Source organism: Dichotomopilus funicola (assembly GCF_033296635.1).
Source record: "Dichotomopilus funicola strain CBS 141.50 unplaced genomic scaffold C8A04scaffold_72, whole genome shotgun sequence".
Lineage (NCBI taxonomy): Eukaryota > Fungi > Ascomycota > Sordariomycetes > Sordariales > Chaetomiaceae > Dichotomopilus > Dichotomopilus funicola.
Window position 1 is genome coordinate 103,659 of NW_026944093.1, and position 17,388 is coordinate 121,046.

The 17,388-nt window shown below is 54.4% G+C and overlaps 7 protein-coding genes across 7 annotated transcripts; 4 read left to right on the top strand and 3 right to left on the bottom strand.

Moving 5' to 3' along the window:
* Positions 1-988: 988 nt before the first annotated feature.
* On the bottom strand, positions 989-3,373 carry C8A04DRAFT_39703 (uncharacterized protein; the record flags this gene model as incomplete). The annotated part of the gene is made up of 2 exons (XM_062784683.1): positions 989-2,885; positions 2,961-3,373. 2 exons carry the CDS (start codon positions 3,371-3,373, stop codon positions 989-991), a joined length of 2,310 nt encoding a protein of 769 aa, XP_062634066.1.
* Positions 3,374-4,931: 1,558 nt separating this feature from the next.
* Positions 4,932-6,548, bottom strand: C8A04DRAFT_39704 (cyclophilin-like domain-containing protein; the record flags this gene model as incomplete). Its single annotated transcript, XM_062784684.1, has 1 exon — positions 4,932-6,548. One exon carries the CDS (start codon positions 6,546-6,548, stop codon positions 4,932-4,934), a length of 1,617 nt encoding a protein of 538 aa, XP_062634067.1.
* Positions 6,549-7,232: 684 nt separating this feature from the next.
* C8A04DRAFT_39705 (V-type proton ATPase subunit B) lies at positions 7,233-9,137 on the top strand (the record flags this gene model as incomplete). Its single annotated transcript, XM_062784685.1, has 7 exons — positions 7,233-7,331; positions 7,406-7,490; positions 7,551-7,570; positions 7,623-7,658; positions 7,713-7,874; positions 7,936-8,261; positions 8,324-9,137. 7 exons carry the CDS (start codon positions 7,233-7,235, stop codon positions 9,135-9,137), a joined length of 1,542 nt encoding a protein of 513 aa, XP_062634068.1.
* A 1,525-nt stretch (positions 9,138-10,662) lies between these two features.
* Positions 10,663-12,018, top strand: C8A04DRAFT_31788 (galactose mutarotase-like domain-containing protein; the record flags this gene model as incomplete). Its single annotated transcript, XM_062781877.1, has 2 exons — positions 10,663-11,509; positions 11,594-12,018. 2 exons carry the CDS (start codon positions 10,663-10,665, stop codon positions 12,016-12,018), a joined length of 1,272 nt encoding a protein of 423 aa, XP_062634069.1.
* Positions 12,019-12,742: 724 nt separating this feature from the next.
* On the top strand, positions 12,743-13,267 carry C8A04DRAFT_31789 (Ctf8-domain-containing protein; the record flags this gene model as incomplete). Its single annotated transcript, XM_062781878.1, has 1 exon — positions 12,743-13,267. One exon carries the CDS (start codon positions 12,743-12,745, stop codon positions 13,265-13,267), a length of 525 nt encoding a protein of 174 aa, XP_062634070.1.
* Positions 13,268-13,473: 206 nt separating this feature from the next.
* Positions 13,474-14,863, bottom strand: C8A04DRAFT_14702 (putative diphthamide synthesis protein-domain-containing protein; the record flags this gene model as incomplete). The annotated part of the gene is made up of 2 exons (XM_062778200.1): positions 13,474-14,630; positions 14,686-14,863. The coding sequence occupies 2 exons, from the start codon at positions 14,861-14,863 to the stop codon at positions 13,474-13,476; spliced, it is 1,335 nt and encodes a 444-aa protein (XP_062634071.1).
* Positions 14,864-15,380: 517 nt separating this feature from the next.
* Positions 15,381-16,518, top strand: C8A04DRAFT_39708 (ribosomal protein S6e-domain-containing protein; the record flags this gene model as incomplete). Its single annotated transcript, XM_062784686.1, has 5 exons — positions 15,381-15,386; positions 15,498-15,581; positions 15,700-16,062; positions 16,191-16,358; positions 16,423-16,518. The coding sequence occupies 5 exons, from the start codon at positions 15,381-15,383 to the stop codon at positions 16,516-16,518; spliced, it is 717 nt and encodes a 238-aa protein (XP_062634072.1).
* Between the last annotated feature and the right edge of the window lie 870 nt (positions 16,519-17,388).

A 17,388-nucleotide genomic window follows, 5' to 3' on the forward strand; every position in this document is an offset into this window, starting at 1 on the left:
TGGGAGAAAAGCGATAGGTGGTCTGAGAATATAGGAAGTGGACGGCTGCCCCTGCTGTATTGCGAGGCCCGGGGCCGCACATGGGAACATTTGGCACCGGTAATGAGGGCCTCACTATCCTGGTGCAGGTCAGTAGTCGTCCAGCCCTACGGCAAACCTCCCGTTCTCCAGAGTGGGAAGGCACACGCCGGGTGGGGCCCACAGACAGCTGAGGAACGGACCCCCGGGAGACACCGCGGCTCGCGTGGTTAGTCGAGCGCCGCTGCAGAACTGTGATATGTAACAAGGTGGTCCTGGCCAGGTTCTTGATCTGCTGCTCATCATTGGGCCATGAATGTTGGCTGCTCGATATAACAAGCCTAAGAGGAGGAGCAGTATGAAACGGTGGATAGCTATTACTGCAGCGAAAGTTGGGGCGTAGGTAGTTACGGCTGACTGTCAAGGTTGTTGAATAAATTTAAGATTCATCAGGACCAATTCCTCATGTTAATTCGTTTGGAGTGCACCCGGCATCGGTACATCTCGGTATGTTCTGCTCCTTTTCTACGCTGCAATGAAGTACTAGCAAGAAAGCCGAAGTTCTTCTGTAACTACCGATACTTGACGGCCACGACTAGAAATGAGCAACAGGTTCTTGATGTCCTTTTTGTCCTCAGGTCTTCAGTTCTAGCCTTGCACCCGCATGCGTCTTCGGAATAAATAGATAGGGAAGGGTAAAGAGCACCCGAGCCACGAAACAATAACAATAAAGGGGGATATCTAAGTTGTGTGTGTATGTGTGTGTGTGCGTGTTAAGAACAAGTCCGCCTCGAAAACAACGCCCGTATCATCTAGTTTCCACTGGATCCCATCAAATGACAAGCAACCGACCGATACAGAGTAAGCCTCCCAAAAACACTACGAAAAGCGAGGAAAATCAGAAGCTCCCTCCACCACCACCAGGATACGGCTGATATTTCTTCGTGGGGTCCGGGCCTTGAAGGGGCACCTAACCCTTCCTCCGCCGCTTGGTTCCCCGTTCGGGGCTGTTCAACTCCGGCCTAGCGATCTCCTCAGTGCCCGCAGGGCTTGGAGAATTGTTGCCGGTCGATGCCGCTTCAAACACCCTCCCTGATTGATATCCGGCGGTATTTGCCCCTGCACTAGCACCCGTACCGGTACCAGCAGTCGTGTTGATCCCCAAGCCAGTAGCGCCCAGATTAGTCCCAGCAGCTGCAGCACTGCCAGTCTGTCCGCCAATACCACCCGCGCTAGGCCCCGTGCCAAAGGGGTTCGGATCATTCCCGTCCAAGGTAAAATTGAAGTCCGGCTCATCTCCTCCAGGTTGCAGACCGATCCCATCTAGCCCGCCGCCATCAAATCCTGCGGAATCCGCGAAGGCGTTGTTGTTCAAGAACTGATCATAGTCAACTACATTGTCAAAGTAGCCCGTGTTGGGGTTGCCGTTTTCGTCGAGACCTGGAATCCGGCCAGATGGGCTCAACGGACCAAGCAGGTTGGTCAGGGCGTCGATCTGGTCCGACTGCTCCGTCTGCAGCCGCTGCAGCGCGTCGAGCTCAGTCTGGGTGTTTTGGATATCATGTAACGACGGCATCTGGAGCGAGGAGAGGTTCGGCGAGAGGGCGAGGCTCGGTGATGGGGCCACAGGCGCGGGTTGTGTGGGATTCGATGCTGCTGGCGGGTTGACGGGGGGAACGGAGTTGGGGTTGGTAGCGGGCGGGATGTTGGCGTTGCTACCGGCCATGATATTCAACATCCGCGCCCGCTGGTCGTCGCTCATGCTCGCCGAGGTCTTGGCCGCCACATCAGGCAGGTCGAAGCCCGATGCGCTGTTGACAGCGTTGGTGTCCTGGATAATCTTCATCATACCCTCCTGGGGATTGCTCCGAAGCTCATTCTTGATGTAGGACGGGGAAGAGGTGTCGCTGGGAGAGGGATCAAACAGCTCGGTGATAGTCCCCATTGGAGGCGCCTGATCTGACGGCTGTGCGGCCGGGGTAGGGGTACTCGATGAAGACAAGGAGGTCACTTTGCCCGGTTGGTGGTGGGGAATGGGAGGTAGCAGACGCTGCTGTCTTTTAGGAGTGCCTACTGTCGGTACGTTTGAAGCCCGGTTAACGAACCCGCCCAGGTCAACAACGCCCCCAGTTGGCGAGATTTGTGTTGGAGGATGGCCCTGTGCATTGGGTATGATGCTAGCTAGCAGGTCTTGGACAGTCTGCGTTCCACCCTGTTCTTCCAGTGATTTCCGAAACACATTGGCGAGAAAGTTAAGGATGGCATTAATAGAATTCTCGTGCCGCTCGTGCATGTTCTGGAAGAGCAGAGCCTGCTGAAAGAGTTGGGTCTGCTCCTGCCGTAACTTGTTGATCATGGTGGAAATGGCCGTCTGTTGTTGTTGGATCCTTTCGATCTGAGACTTGACTTGCACCAGATCTTTCTTCTGAAGGGGACCTAATTCGTGGGAAACTGGGGCTCGCGGCGTTTGGGCGGCCGATGCATTCTGTGTGATGTATGTTTCGTCCACACCCTCATCTTCGCTCTCGACATCGGCCTCATCCTTCTTTCCCTTCTTTTTGCTGTTCCCACTCTTAGGTTTGTTAATGAGCCACAAGAGGTTTGGGTGGCCGCGGCGGAAGTACGGGTTGGAGTATTCGCTTGGGCTTTTGTTTTTCCTCTCGCTGGCCTTCATAGAGTTATCGGAAAGCCCCACGCGCTTGTGGAAGCCATACATGTTCAGTTGGCGTACGAATGATGCATAATTGTTATGCTTGAAGAGTTCGGGAATCAAGGTCTTGGCAAATTCGTCCTCATCAAGGACAATGAACGAGTCCCCTTTATCAGACCAGCGGATTAACTCAGTGTTCCGCGATTCGTCCAGGAAGCTGTATCAAGATATTAGCACCGTAAGTTTCCCACATCAGGGCGAAAGGGGGGTAGACAGCGGGGGGATAACGTACCTGCTAAGCTTCTGTACAAACGGTGGGATCTGCTTCCGCTTGGCCTGCGCATCCCGTTTTGCCCTTTGTGCACTTTCCTCAAGCCTTTCTATGTTGTCATGCTCGTCCACGCCCGAATTCGCCGGTTGAAGAAACGCAGGGTCCTCGCCGTACCCAGTCCAGTCAGAGGCGCGGTTGAACGTTGCGCCGGTAGCAGTCGGAACCAAGGCCCGGCTATTCTGCCGCCTAGCCAGAACATTAGAGGGAGCAGGAACACCCTGACCGTAGGTATTTGTTGCCGGTAGCATGGGAAAAGAATTCAACCCGGCGTTTCCGGTGTCGACGAACCCGGTTCCATCTACGCCGTTCCATCTGAACATCGGATCTGGCTGCACGGAGGGGAACGACTGTGGGATCTGGGGAATCTGACCCATGGGGGGTGGTCCTGTTGCCGGGCGCTTCCTCGGGTTGTTGGGTGCCGACATAGCAGCGGCGAACGTATGCTCGACGAACTGGGACCGACAGCGAGACGGCCCAGGTTGTCAGCAACGGTCGGTAATCCGGCGGGGAGCCTCGCGATTGGAGCGTAGTTGTTGTTTCGCTTCTTGTAGCGTGCCGAATTCCCGGTGTTCGTCGAAGTGTAACGCGGCACCAAGCTCGGGTTGGGGCTTTTGAGTGTTCTTCGTCGGTCGCTTCGAAGAGGAAATGTCGACGACAGGGATGCGCGTCGCGGTTGATCGTAGAAGGAAGGGGTAACGTCAAGACGGGCTGACTGCCGGGGACCTAGGGCAGTATTACACAAGATATATATCCCTAACCTGCGTGACCGTGCCGGGTCAAATACAATGCAGCAGAGGTAAGGCGAGACGCCGGGACGTGCCGTGGTCTAAGATATCCCAACAGCGCGACAAGCACAAGGCGAAATGGTTCGTCCTTGTTGAGGGAGAAGGCGCCCGTACGATTCGTTCTTTGTTCGTTGCGGAATAGCCAGCAGCGCCGCGACCAATTGTCTTGCGGATGCGATTGTTCTGGAAGCCTTGGAAAGGGAGGGTCGCTGGAGCCTCGAGGTGTCGAAACAATGCGCGATGGGCCTTGTCTAGGAGCCTTGTGTTTGTTGCAGCTTGGCTCCGGTTGGTCGACGGATAGAAGCTTCGTGGCCTGTTTTCGACGCGGTTTGTGATTCTTGAGCGCCGGGAAATGGAGGTTGCTTGATGTGGCTAAATACTATCACGACCGCGTTTGATGGTATGTTGCGGAGGCTCGAGTACGATAGTCTGCGAGTCGATACCGATACTTTGGCTGGTTGGCGGCTCGCGGCTTCTGGCGTGGGCCCCATTGATGCGATCTCGATGAGGACAGCGATTTTTTCGCTTCGTTGCCCAATCACATCACGTACTGATAAAAGACCCACATGCGGGGTCGGCAACAAACGATGCGGCCGAGACTCCGGCGTAAGAGAAACGACAGGACAGTGGCCGTATTCATTCACAGAGCCGTCCGTATAATAAGAGCGAGTGAGACAGCGAACAATGTCGGACTCATATAACTCATATACTATGTATCCCTTTGTATTCAAAAATTCAAAGGAGCCTTCGGACATCGGCCTTGCATATCGTTGAAAACCGATCCAACAAACAGTTCAATGACATGATGTCGTTGCCCCACATGAGCTTTTCACCCCGAATGTTGCTCTGTGGGGACGGTGGCTCTGGTGGGTTGTCCCAACGGCGGGCCCCCATTCTCTCGCGACCCAGCTCGGGGGAGGCCGTTGGGGGCATCTGTGTGTTAAGTTGTTGGCACACATTCTGAAAGACGACGGCAGCGGAAACTGATACCAATTTCTCAATCCAAGGGGCAATCGAAAAGCACGACCTCGCGGCGAAAGGAGTAAATCAGAGAGCAACGGTCCAACCTCCGTATGGTATCAAAGATTTGCTACTGTATTACCTCAGAATACCCGGCCGGCTTTCTTACGCATCCTCAAACTACACTTCAACGTCCTTTCCGATCTCTATCACGGCCACGGTCGCGATCCCTTTCCCTATCCCACGCTCGCGAGGACCCACCAACACGAGCGTTTTTCCCGGCTCGCTTGTCTTCTTTCAAGGTCCGCGCTTTCTCTAGAGGGTCAATAACAACCAGCTCTTCCTCAGCTTTCTTGCGGTAACTAAGGTCTTTGCCAAGTTTATCCGCAGCAAAGCTCAGGGTATGAGACATCCACCCTTCGTCGTTGCTCTCCTCCTCAACCTCTTTATCCCACGCCTTGCAGCTTTGGCAGTTGGCAATAAAATGCAGATCGCAGACATCCCCTTCCTCCTCCGGATCGCCATCCTCTTCGGCCTGGTTCACTGTTGGTTGCACCGTCTGCTTTTCGACGGGCGCATGCTCCAATTTTGAGCGGAAAGCTTTCAAGAAATCCAACGCCTCTTGTTCCTCTCTTGTGTTGTTATTATTTCCACCTGGCCGCCGTTTCCGCCCGCGTATTGAAGTATCCGGTACCATCATCTCAAGCGCCGACTTTGGCTTTTCTTTGACCGGCTTCACATGGATTGTCCGCTTCATTGATGCTTTGACTGCGGCGATCTCATCGTTGGTCTGTTCAAGGAGTGACTTTCTTGGGGGAGGCTTCGGCTCAGCAGTGAGCATGTCGCTGACATGAGTTTTAGGTGGCGTAGGCTTCTTTGCTGCGGCTGGCTCTGGTGACGGAGAAGCTTGCCGTGGTGGCGCCGGTGGTCTCTCGGTTATGGATGTTGTCTCTTTTTCGTTTATCTTCTCTTTCTTCGCCGGCGTTCGGACCGGGATGTTCCTTTGAACAGCTGGCTCCTCATCCACGTCCATGATGATACGGGTATCAAATTTGGTCTTCTTCAGCACCGGCATTTCTTCTGCATCCCCTTCTTCGTCTCCGAAACTCAGCAGCTGTTTACCCCCTTTACGCTTCTTCTGCTTCTTCTCCACTGTGGTCTTCTGCGGCGCCTCCTGCCGTACCCTTCTCTCCCGCTTCTTCATATCATCGAAAGGGTTGATGAGAATCTCGATATGTGTAATTTTCAACATATACAACGGCCGCTCGGTGCCTTCCGCAACCTCCGCCTCCCCCATCTTGGCCAGGTTGTAAATGGTATCACCTCCCACTCGGCCGAACATCGTGTTCTTATTCGTTAGTTCCTCAGATTTCCCCAACGTGAAGAAAAACTGGCTCCCGTTCGTGCCGGGGGTGCCTTCGTTGGCCATGCCTAAGAGACCGCGGCGATTGAACTTCAATCGCGAGTGAAATTCATCCTTGAAACCCACGCCCCCTGGACCAGCGTTCTGCCCCTTGCGTTGGTCGAGAGGCCAGGGATCTAAGTCACCGCCGAACGCGCCGCCATCGTAGATTGACTCGCCTCCGTGTCCCGTCCCGGTAGGGTCGCCGCCTTGGAGAATGAAGCCAGGAACTAAGCGGTGGAAGATGGTGTTATCGTAGTAGCCATCCAAGCTGAGTTGCAAGAAATTCCGGCAAGTTAGGGGCGTCTGTTTCGCGAATAGCTCGACTGCGATCTCGCCTTGTGTTGTGTGGATGACGACCGACGCGGTCGGTTGCGGCTCTAGGTTGTAGATGGACGACATTGTCGCGTTCGGAGCGGCCACGGGCCCTACAGATGTTGTGGTTTTAACAATCCAGTGAATACGGCCTCATCGGTGGGTATCGCGAAAAGAAAACTCGGTAATCGATGGTCCGCAAGCCGGACGATGATGAAAAAGAACTGTGGTTCAAGCTTGCAGGAAGCTGGAGCTCGGCGTTCATTCCTTGCCTGCCGCCGGCAGAATACGCACCGCCACACTTCGAGAACCAGCCACAGTATTGTGGGGTACTTCCACAGAAGGCTGGGTGCCGCCGGAGCTTCGCTACCAGTCTATCTCGACCTAAACAATTTCAGTTAGCAGTTGTTCACGGTCTGTGAGGATTCTTCATGGCCGTGGAGAACAATTCCTTCCGTGGATCTAACGTTAACCATCCCACGCCGCAACCGTGCCTCAGTTGGTTTTAGAGCTGTGGCAGTGCCGTGGTGGGATAAATGCGGGGCTGATGTGCGGCAGCGGATCCGGCTGGGTTGGCGCCTTGGTTGTCGTCGTCCAACCCCCGGAGCTTGCGACTGCAGCTCTCCAGCAACTCGACGTCGCTATCTCCTACGCAACCCGTCAATCTCGATCTGTTGCTGTGACCGCTTGCTCATTCAGCACCCGACGGCAAGCCCCCCTAATTGAAGCCTCTTCTACTCACCGACCACCAAGGAAGCACAATCAATCACGATGGGTGACCCTCGGGATCCGTCTTCGTACCGGGTGACACCCAGGATCCGTTACAACACTGTTGGCGGTGTCAACGGTCCGCTCGTCATTCTTGACAACGTGAGCTCTCTACTTTAATACCTTGCGACATCTAGCGCATTTCGTTGGGGATAAGCGTCTAAATACGGTTTCAGGTCAAATCCCCGAGATACAATGAGATCGTCACCCTCACCCTTCCCGACGGCACTCAGCGGTCCGGTCAAGTGTTGGAGACTCGAGGTAAGCTTTTGTGGATTGGAGACTCATTCCGTACTTCCCAGACGCTAACAATGTGGTTAGGGAGCAGGGCCGTCGTTCAGGTAGCGCCCCCGATTCGATCGTTCGACAACGAAGTACTGATTGGTAGCGCAGGTTTTCGAAGGCACAACTGGCGTCGATGTGAAGAAGGTGAGCAGCGGCCCCGGAACAATGATAAAGGGCATATGGCTGACTTGGATCAAGACTCGGGTTGAATTTACAGGAGAGAGCTTAAAGCTCGGCGTGTCGGAAGACATGTTGGGGCGTATCTTCGACGGCTCTGGTCGTGCTATCGACAAGGGCCCCAAGGTGCTCGCTGAGGAATTCTTGGATATCAATGGCAGCCCCATCAACCCTTACTCAAGAGTAATAAACCGTCCCATATTCGATCCGCTTCATCGTTGCGGCTGCTAACTAACCCACCTAGGTCTACCCCGAGGAAATGATCTCGACCGGTATCTCCGCCATCGACACCATGAACTCAATCGCCCGTGGCCAAAAGATCCCCATCTTCTCCGCCTCCGGTCTACCACACAACGAAATTGCCGCCCAGATTTGCCGGCAGGCTGGGTTGGTGAGCAAACAGGGCGTGACCAACAAGGGCGTCCATGATGGCCACGAGGAGAATTTCTCAATCGTCTTCGCCGCTATGGGTGTGAACTTGGAAACTGCTCGCTTCTTCACCCGCGATTTCGAAGAGAACGGGAGCTTGGAGCGCACCACACTGTTCCTTAACCTCGCTAACGACCCCACGTATGTCTTGTCACGGCGATTCGGCGTGGGAAGGTCAACAACGTTTGCTAACCGGTTAATAGTATCGAACGTATCATTACCCCCCGCCTTGCCCTCACGACGGCGGAGTACTACGCATACCAACTCGAGAAGCACGTCCTGGTCATTCTCACCGATCTCTCCTCGTACTGCGACGCCCTTCGTGAGGTTTCGTCCGCCCGTGAAGAAGTGCCTGGTCGTCGCAGTTACCCCGGGTACATGTACACAGATTTGTCAACCATCTACGAGCGTGCCGGTCGTGTCGAAGGTCGTAACGGCTCGATCACACAGATTCCGATTCTTACCATGCCCAACGACGATATCACACACCCGATTCCCGACTTGACGGGCTACATTACCGAGGGTCAGATCTTCGTTGATCGTGGTTTATACAACCGTGGTATCTACCCCCCGATCAATGTGCTGCCGTCGCTGTCGCGTCTCATGAAGTCTGCCATTGGCGAGGGCATGACGCGCAAGGACCACGGCGATGTGTCCAACCAGCTGTACGCGAAGTACGCCATTGGTCGTGACGCGGCGGCCATGAAGGCTGTCGTCGGTGAGGAAGCCCTTTCGGCCGAGGACAAGCTGTCGCTCGAGTTCCTCGAGAAGTTTGAGCGCTCTTTCGTCAGCCAGGGTGCATACGAGTCACGCACCATCTTCGAGTCCCTCGACCTGGCGTGGAGCCTGCTGCGCATCTACCGCAAGGACATGCTTAACCGTATCCCGGCCAAGGTGCTCAACGAGTTCTACCAACGGTCGTCGGCGGACCGCAAGGGGAAGGGGAAGGCCAAGCCCACAACCAAGGACACCAGGGACACCGCGGCACCGGAGGAGGAGAACTTAATTGATGCATAAACGTGGGCGCAAAAGAAGAGATTAGGGGGTGAAGAGACAAACGGGGAGGTAGGGAATGCATAGCGTACACTCGGCCCGCTCTGCTCGGGAGCGATTGTATGTAACTGATATTTTCGTGGTTGGAGGTAGTAGATTGGAATTTTGCAAGTATTTGTCTTTGACTATGTTAGTGGAGGAAAGTTCGGTGGAGGAAGTGCCTCGCTTCGCTGCGACGACATCGAGAAGGGTGTAGCGTCATGGTTCCCAATGATCTTGCCGGCCCGTCGGCCGAGTATGCCACCATCCGTCATGTCCAGGTCCTTGGCGTCAGGTCAAGCTTTCCATGGGTTGACGGGCTTTTTTCAGAAGGTTAAGAGTGGCTTGACGGCACCACACAAACATGGCAACGAAGGACAGGGGTGTAGCTTGGGTGGAGTCATCCCCGCATTCGCGAAGCCGCATCCGCACCAATCACTTCTTGAAGCGCTTTTACCTGAACGTCACTCCAATTTTACGTCCCGTCCGGACCGACACTTTCCCCAGCCTTTCGCTTGCTACAAGCCGGTCAGACTAGCTGCTCGGTCCTTCACAGGCCGTTTTCCCAGAGACGGAGACGATGGGACTCTTCTCCCGTTGCAAACAAATCTTTTGGTAAGCCAGAGCTCGCGAGATTACCCAGAACGACGGACGAAAGAGGATCCGACCGACCACGTCCCCAACTGGCCCCAATTGGCTCGTTGGACCGCTCAGCTGGTTGAGTGAAAAGGCGGGGAGCTGCAAGCGCAACGTGCTTTGTTTCCCCAACTTCCTCTTTTGGCGCGAGAGAGGCGTTATGAGTTATGATCAGCGCTGCGGGCGTTGGCAAGGTCGGCCTTTTGCCGTGTTCTTGGGGAACAGCTCGTGCGGAGGAGAATGTGGAAGGGGACAAGATGGGGTCAGGGAATGCTTGTGTAGCCGGCTCCCAGGTTTCGTTCTTCAGCCCCAACATTTCCACGAGGCTAATTTACTCTTCCCGCCTGATGTCCTACACTACACTAGTAAACCACGAACCGGAGATTCTTCGGACGGCAGGGCAGCAATCCACCCGCTCGTCACGAACAGGGCCGGTTGAATTATCCCGTCCACCAAACAACCCTTGACAGGCAAGACGGGCACACCAGAACGAAGGTTCGCTCGGTTCAGTTCCCCTCCAAATTTGTCTGCAGGTGCAACCCTGGCAAGGCAAACCCAACACCAAACCCTTGGTTCAATCCTCTTCCAAGTACCACCCCCAATCGGGTGCAGAAGTGACGTTCGTCCCATGTGCACACATCCTGGCACGGTAGCACTCTCTCGCTTCCACCGACCCGACACGCATCTTTCCACATTCCCCCTCCCTTCATTTGGGGTCACCCGCCACGCTGGACTTTTCGTGAAGTCGTCGTCATTGGATTGGCATAAATACCCTTGCCAGTCTTGCTTGCTTGCGCTCCGGGTTCCTTGATCCCCCGTCTTTCTCCTTCTTGCACCACGCCCGTAACAATTGGCGGTCTCAGCAAGAATCATTATGCGTCCGTCACTCGTTTCCGTCTCTGCGGCCATCTGGCCTTTGGTTGCGGCATTGGAGACTCCGGCTGGTCACGATGGCCATGATGTCGATGCGAATGGGAAATACTGGATCTACGGCGACGGTATTGCTGCGTCGTTCATTCAGTACGGTGCCTCTGTTTCCAACCTGATCATCGAGGATAAGAATGGCGTCCCGCGGGATCTGGTAATGGGCTGGGACAAGGCCAGCGACTACCCCGCCGACACCACCCACCCTCACTTGGGAGGTGTACCCGGCCGATACGCCAACCGGATCAAGAACAGCACGTTCGAGATCGATGGCAAGAAGTATCACGTCAGCGCCAACGAGAACCCCACGAAGGATCACCCGGACGGTCTCGACACGCTCCACGGCGGCAAAGACGGCTGGGACTGGCGCGACTTTGACGTGGTTGCCCACACCAAGAACTCGATCACCTTCTCGATTGTCGATCCGGATGGCAAGGAAGGGTTCCCGGGCGAGGTCATCTCGTACGTCACGTACACGCTGGGCGACCTGACCTGGGATGCCAAGATCGTGGCCATCGCGACTACCAAGAAGACGCCCATTATGCTGTCTAGCCACACGTACTGGAACCTGGACGGGTTTGCCAACGACGAAACTGACACCATCTTCAACCACACCTTCCACCTCCCCTACAGCGGGCAGCGGGTCGCCGTCGATAATATCCTAATCCCGACGGGCGAGATCTTGAACAACCGCAAGGGCTCCGTCAATGACTTCTGGAGCGCGCCCAAGCAGATTGGACACAGCTTCAACGACCCCGAGATTCACGGAAACTGTGGTTTCAACTGCACTGGCTATGGTACGTTCTAGTCTCCCGGCACGGTCTCATCCTTTGAGGTGACAATACAAGAAACTGTTACTAACTTACACCCCTCGTCTCCAGACAACTGCTGGCTCGTCAATCGCCCTCCGCTGCACGACTGGCGCGCTGACGGTGCCTACGTCGCCAGCCTGTCCTCTGACTGGTCCGGCATCCGCCTCGAGGTCTACTCGGACCAGGACGCTTTCCAGCTGTACTCGTGCAACGGTCAGAACGGCTCATTCCCGCTCAAGAGCACCCAGGGCGTCGGCAGCCGCGCCACCATTGGCGGAGAGTCGCAGTCCACCCGTCGTGATGAGAAGGGCCACGGAAACGGCCATGGAAAGCATGGTACGGTACCCCAGTATGGGTGTGTCGTGCTCGAGGTGGAGGATTATATTGACGGCATCAACAACCCGGAATGGGGCCGTCTGGATAAGCAGGTGTTTGGCCCTGGGTCGGATCCGTATGTGCTGCAGTTCAGCTACCGGTTTTCCGTCGATAAATGAGCGGGGTGAGCAGTTCCGAGGGTAGTTGGGTACCTGGTTTTCTTGTTCGTTTCTTGGCGCAGATACGGTATTTTGGGTATAATCGGTTCTCCGCTGCTGCGCTCGTCGTGGCTGTGATAGTATGCGGTGTACTTCTGTGGGAGCAGTACATACAGAATAGCGGAATATTAAATGGTTAATGTGTTGTTGTCAATACAAAATAGTTACATGTACTATCATTTTGTGAACTTGTTTTCTTTTTTTTGGTTAAGAGATCTTTAGTCTTCTAAAATAAAATTGTTCGTGATGAATCAAAAGTGATTCCGCAGCATTGTAATTAGAAATAGTAGTAGCAAGTTCTCTAAGTAAGTACATAAACTCAACCACACTAGTTTTAATTCCGCAGTCACGAAAAATCATAACTCACCATGCTGGGTATTGTTGATGGATGACCAAGTGTGGAAGCGGGGCGTCTCCATTTGCACATCGCAACCACTCAAGTTTGTCTCTTTCTCAAGATTCAACTTCTGACAATTGCCACGTAAACCGTTCAGGACCGTCAAGCTAAGCCACCAATACCGATAATTATCAGGCAAATTCCGGGCTTTAGGTTACGGCAATCCGAATTTCGTCTTGCCTTCTCATCTGCGCTGTCATTATAACAGACGCCCGCTTTTCAACCTTCGAAAAAGGGACAAACCTGACAAACACACCACAACAACTACTCATAACCTGAAATCACACAATGTCCTCCTCAACCGACCCCCAACACCCCGAAATCTCAATCCCCCTCCACCCTCGCCCCCTCAACCCCCTAACCACCTCACCACCACCCACCAACCCCCTCCCAACCCTCCTCCAAACCCCCTCCGGCCTCGCCCTCCTCGAGCTCCAAGGCTCCATCAACCTCCCACCATCGTCAACTTCCAGCAACAACACAGACGACCCCTCTTCAACCTCACCAACCCCAGTCCCGATCGGAACTTTGCACTTCCCGGATTATCACGCGGGCGAAACCCCGGACGGCGACACGGCTTGGATGAGGAGGGTGTGGATGTATGTGGGGGAACATCAGATGTTGCATGGGGAGGTGAAGAAGCTGCCGAAGGCGGTGGCGGTGTTGAGGAAGAGGGGGGGCGGTAGTGGTGGTGGGGGGGGAGAAGAGGAAGAAGAAGGGCGTGCGGAGGAGTTGGAGGTGGCGGGGGTCGTGAAGTATAAGATTGTGTTCTCGTCGAGGCCGGAGCCGGTGCGGAGTGGGGTTGGGTTGTGAAATGGGTGTTCTTCTAGGGAGTTCACGATGAGACGAGGTAGATTTGTGAGGTTAGAGGGTATGTTTCGGTTTAGTGAGAGCGGAGGAAATTACGATTGAAGATAGGGGACTACTTTGTGGTTTATAGAATGTTCAATGGTCGGGGGCTGCAGGATACCACCGTCGGCGAATGCAGCGGGGGGTTGATTTTGAAGATCAACTTTGGCCTAGCTAGGCTGTACAATGTCTGGCTTTGTCCTCCCAAGCCCCTCCTTGCCATAGTAATCCATAGGATATGGCCCCTTGCCCCAGTCCTCTTTCTCCTCCAGCGCGATTAACGCTTCATATGGCGTCAGCAGCGGCCTTGGGAACGCATACCCCCAGTCGATACTTAGCCGCGGACACGCTACCTGAACCCAACATTCCACATCACTCATCATGGCCAACTTCCCAGGGAAGATCTCACTCAACAGCAGGTTGATGAAAGGGATGCCCATTTGGTTCAACTTGCTCTCGATTAGAGCCATGGTGTGTGGGTTGCCCTGCCTCCCGAGAGATCCCAAGATGAGTCCCCATTTCTTGGCCTTCTTAGCCGTCCGAATAGCATCCCGTCGGATGTCCTGCATCTCGTCGTGACCATATGTCTCGTGTGTGAGCTTGCGTGAGTATGGGTCGTATCGATAGGCCGGGATATTCGGGTTGTGGATCATGATGCTTTCCAGGTGGAAACGGCCATCACCAAGGTAGAGAATCAGGTCCACGGGGGCGTCAGTGTATGTCGAAAGGTTGGGTGATGTGCAACCTAGAATCTCCCCTTTCGACAGCGGTGCGATCTGGGGTACGATGACCTTGAAGCCCGCCTTTTCCAAGGTCGACCGGACACCATGTATTGTCGCATTAAACTGGATTGTCCCTACTAGAGCAAGTGTCTTACCCGGAGAGAAGTTGCGTTCTAGGGTGGCGAGCAGATGTGATGTGTCGATGCTGATATCAACGAACACGTAGAGTGTCTTGATTTTGGTGACATCCACCGGGATCAAACAACTGTGGGCGTAATGAACTAGCAAGTCGCAGCCCATTGCTCGTGCGGTGTAATCGTCGATGCAGCACGCGCCGTAGGTTACGTCGCCCATAATGAGTGTTTCGATACCTGGGCAGAACTCGGTGAGGATGTCGGAAATCGTGGTGGCGAACAGGAGGAGGCCTTCTGGCATCTGCAAGGCTACCTTTTTGGCGGCCAGCGAACGTATCCGGTGGATGGTTTTTGGAATCTCAAAGGAGTAGTTTGCTGGGAGAAGGGATATCGCCGCTTTCAAGGCTTCGTCGTTGAGAATATCGGGAGGTACTTGGTTGAGCATCCTCGGTGCCCTCCTTGGTTGAGCAACTGCGAAGGACGTCAATTTATGTATCCGGGAGCTGGAGAGATTGAGATAGAGTACCTTGAATAGTTCCACTTTCCTCGATTGACGCAGCCCCTGGACTCGATTTCGCGGCTTCGGCCGCAGCTCTCCTGCCGACAAAACGCTTCTTGGGCTGTTTCATCACATTTTCCCTCACCTCCTTCTCCTCTATCTCAGCAGCAACACCGAGGTCTACAAGGACCCGGTCGTCCTCCATTACGGTAGGCGAGCCTCAGAGATATAAAATCTTTTGGTTGTACGTCCTCAAAAAGAGAATAAATAAAAAATTGACCTCTGAAAGTTGGAGCTCGAGGTGACGAGTAGGCGTGCGCAGTGGTACGAATGGGGCGCTAACTGTGCTAATATGAGTACGCAAATAGGCGGCTCACTGTGACGACAAGATGGGTTCAAACAGAGGCATCGCTGCTTTCATTATTGACCTTCATCCTAGCCTCAACCTGTGATGCCCCTCCATGACTGACCCCTCGGCCTTATCGGAGGTTCATTTTCTTATCGGAATTTTGTGCCAAGCCTTGAAGCCGAGATTTGCACGGACCAGCGAGGCTCACCCTGGAAAATGTTAAAGTGGGTACCAAAGGTATAAGCCAATCAAAGCGTGCAAAAATTATGCCCTAAGATTTCCGACGCTCAACCATTGCACACAAAACCTTCACTCCGATTTCCCTGTCTCTGTCCCCAGCATCAACGACGGCCGTTCAGCAAATACCGCCAACATGAAGGTGAGAAAACCTGCTAAGAAACGTGAAGCAATTGATACGACACGGTCATCTGATTTTGAGGTTTCGTGTTTGCGATTTTTGGTTCGATGGTACTAACGAATCTCGACACAGCTGAACATTTCGCATCCCGCGAACGGCTCGCAGAAGCTGATCGATGTGGAAGATGAGAGGAAGGTCCAGCACTTCTACGAGTACGTTTTGTCCTCTTTAGTATCTTGAGAAACACTAATGGCTAACGATATTTTTACAGGAAGCGCGTACGTTCGATCGAATCCTATCGAAGACACGGAGTGATACTGACTTTGAGGACTAGATGGGCGCTGAGGTCCCGGCCGACCCTCTCGGTGATGAGTGGAAGGGCTACATCCTCCGCATTACCGGCGGCAACGACAAGCAGGGTTTCCCGATGAAGCAGGGTGTTATCGCCCCGAACCGTGTCCGCCTCCTCCTCGCCGACGGCCACTCCTGCTACCGCCCTCGCCGTACCGGTGAGCGCAAGCGCAAGTCCGTCCGTGGCTGCATCGTCGGTGCCGACCTTTCCGTCCTCGCTCTCTCGATCGTCAAGCAGGGCGAGCAGGATATCCCCGGCCTGACCGACACCGTTCACCCCAAGCGCCTCGGCCCCAAGCGTGCCACCAAGATCCGCCGCTTTTTCGGCCTCAGCAAGGATGACGATGTACGTGCTTCATGCCACCTATATCCCGTCATCGCCTACTCTGGAGCTGCGTCGATTCCCATCGCGCAGTTCGGGTAGAGTCTGAGCGCAACGACCCTAGAAGCTAATAACGATATTCGGAATTATAGGTCCGCAAGTACGTCATTCGCCGCGAGGTCCAGCCCAAGGGCGAGGGCAAGAAGGCCTACACCAAGGCCCCTCGCATCCAGCGTCTGGTCACTCCCCAGCGCCTGCAGCACAAGCGTCACCGCATTGCGCTCAAGCGCCGCCAAGCTGAGAAGGTCAAGGACGAGGCGGTACGTTGCCCGGTTTTGAAACTACACAGCACGGGGAAGGACCGAACTAACGTGTTTTTTATAGAACGAGTACGCCCAGGTCCTGGCGAAGCGTGTCTCCGAGGCCAAGGCCCACAAGGCCGACGCCCGCAAGCGGAGGGCCAGCTCGTTGCGCAAGTAAAATTGGGGCGTTTGGTAATGGGTCTCTGGTTGTTGCTTTGGGAAAACGGTCACGGCGTGTTTGCTCGGCGGCTCATTTAGGACGTGTACATGGGATAAACACCTTTCACGAATTTCTCAAAACGAGTCTTTGCTTCGAGCACAGGGGCGCTTAAGCGACGCGGCACGAGATCTATCCAACACCCTCACTTAAATCCAGGAACTGCGCCCAACTTGATCCTGTGAATCGTAAAGATAAATTTGGCGATGGATACTAGGCTGATGCAGTTGTGGCAGCTCGGGTTTCGACGACGTAGTTGTAAAACTGCTGCCACTAGTAGTTAGCCGCTGCTGCACCGACTGCGGCGCTCATCGTCTGACTGCGACTTACACTCACGGCCCGGCCAATTTTGCGGCATCAGAGACCGGGTATCACCAATCTTAGTCTGCTAGCTTTTCAATTGCTCAAGGACCCGGACATTTGTAGGCTTTAGCAGAGGAAGAGGAGCCCATGTCGTTTCCATTGTCTATTTATCCTAGTTCCTACTCCTCGATTTGTGGTGTACAATTGAATGAGAGAAAATTCCTTTGTTCCGTACTATGGATTTCCGATATCTGACGTTAGCTGTTGGTCCAGCCTCGAACGGGGAAGCGCCCGCTTCTTCGCTTGCGCTATGCGTGCAATGAGGGCCCATGTACGGATAGTTAGGTCGTATATTACTAGGTGCTGGTTTTGCCTTACTCGCGAGCCCTGCTTCGGAGTCCAGACTTTCGGACCGCTTAGTCGTGTTAGGTACCTGCCTCGTGGGCAAGCGTGGTGTTGGGCGGGTCGGCGTTGGGAACGGGCAGCGCCGCTTTCTCCGTAAGCACCTAACCCTGTCACTCCACTGTC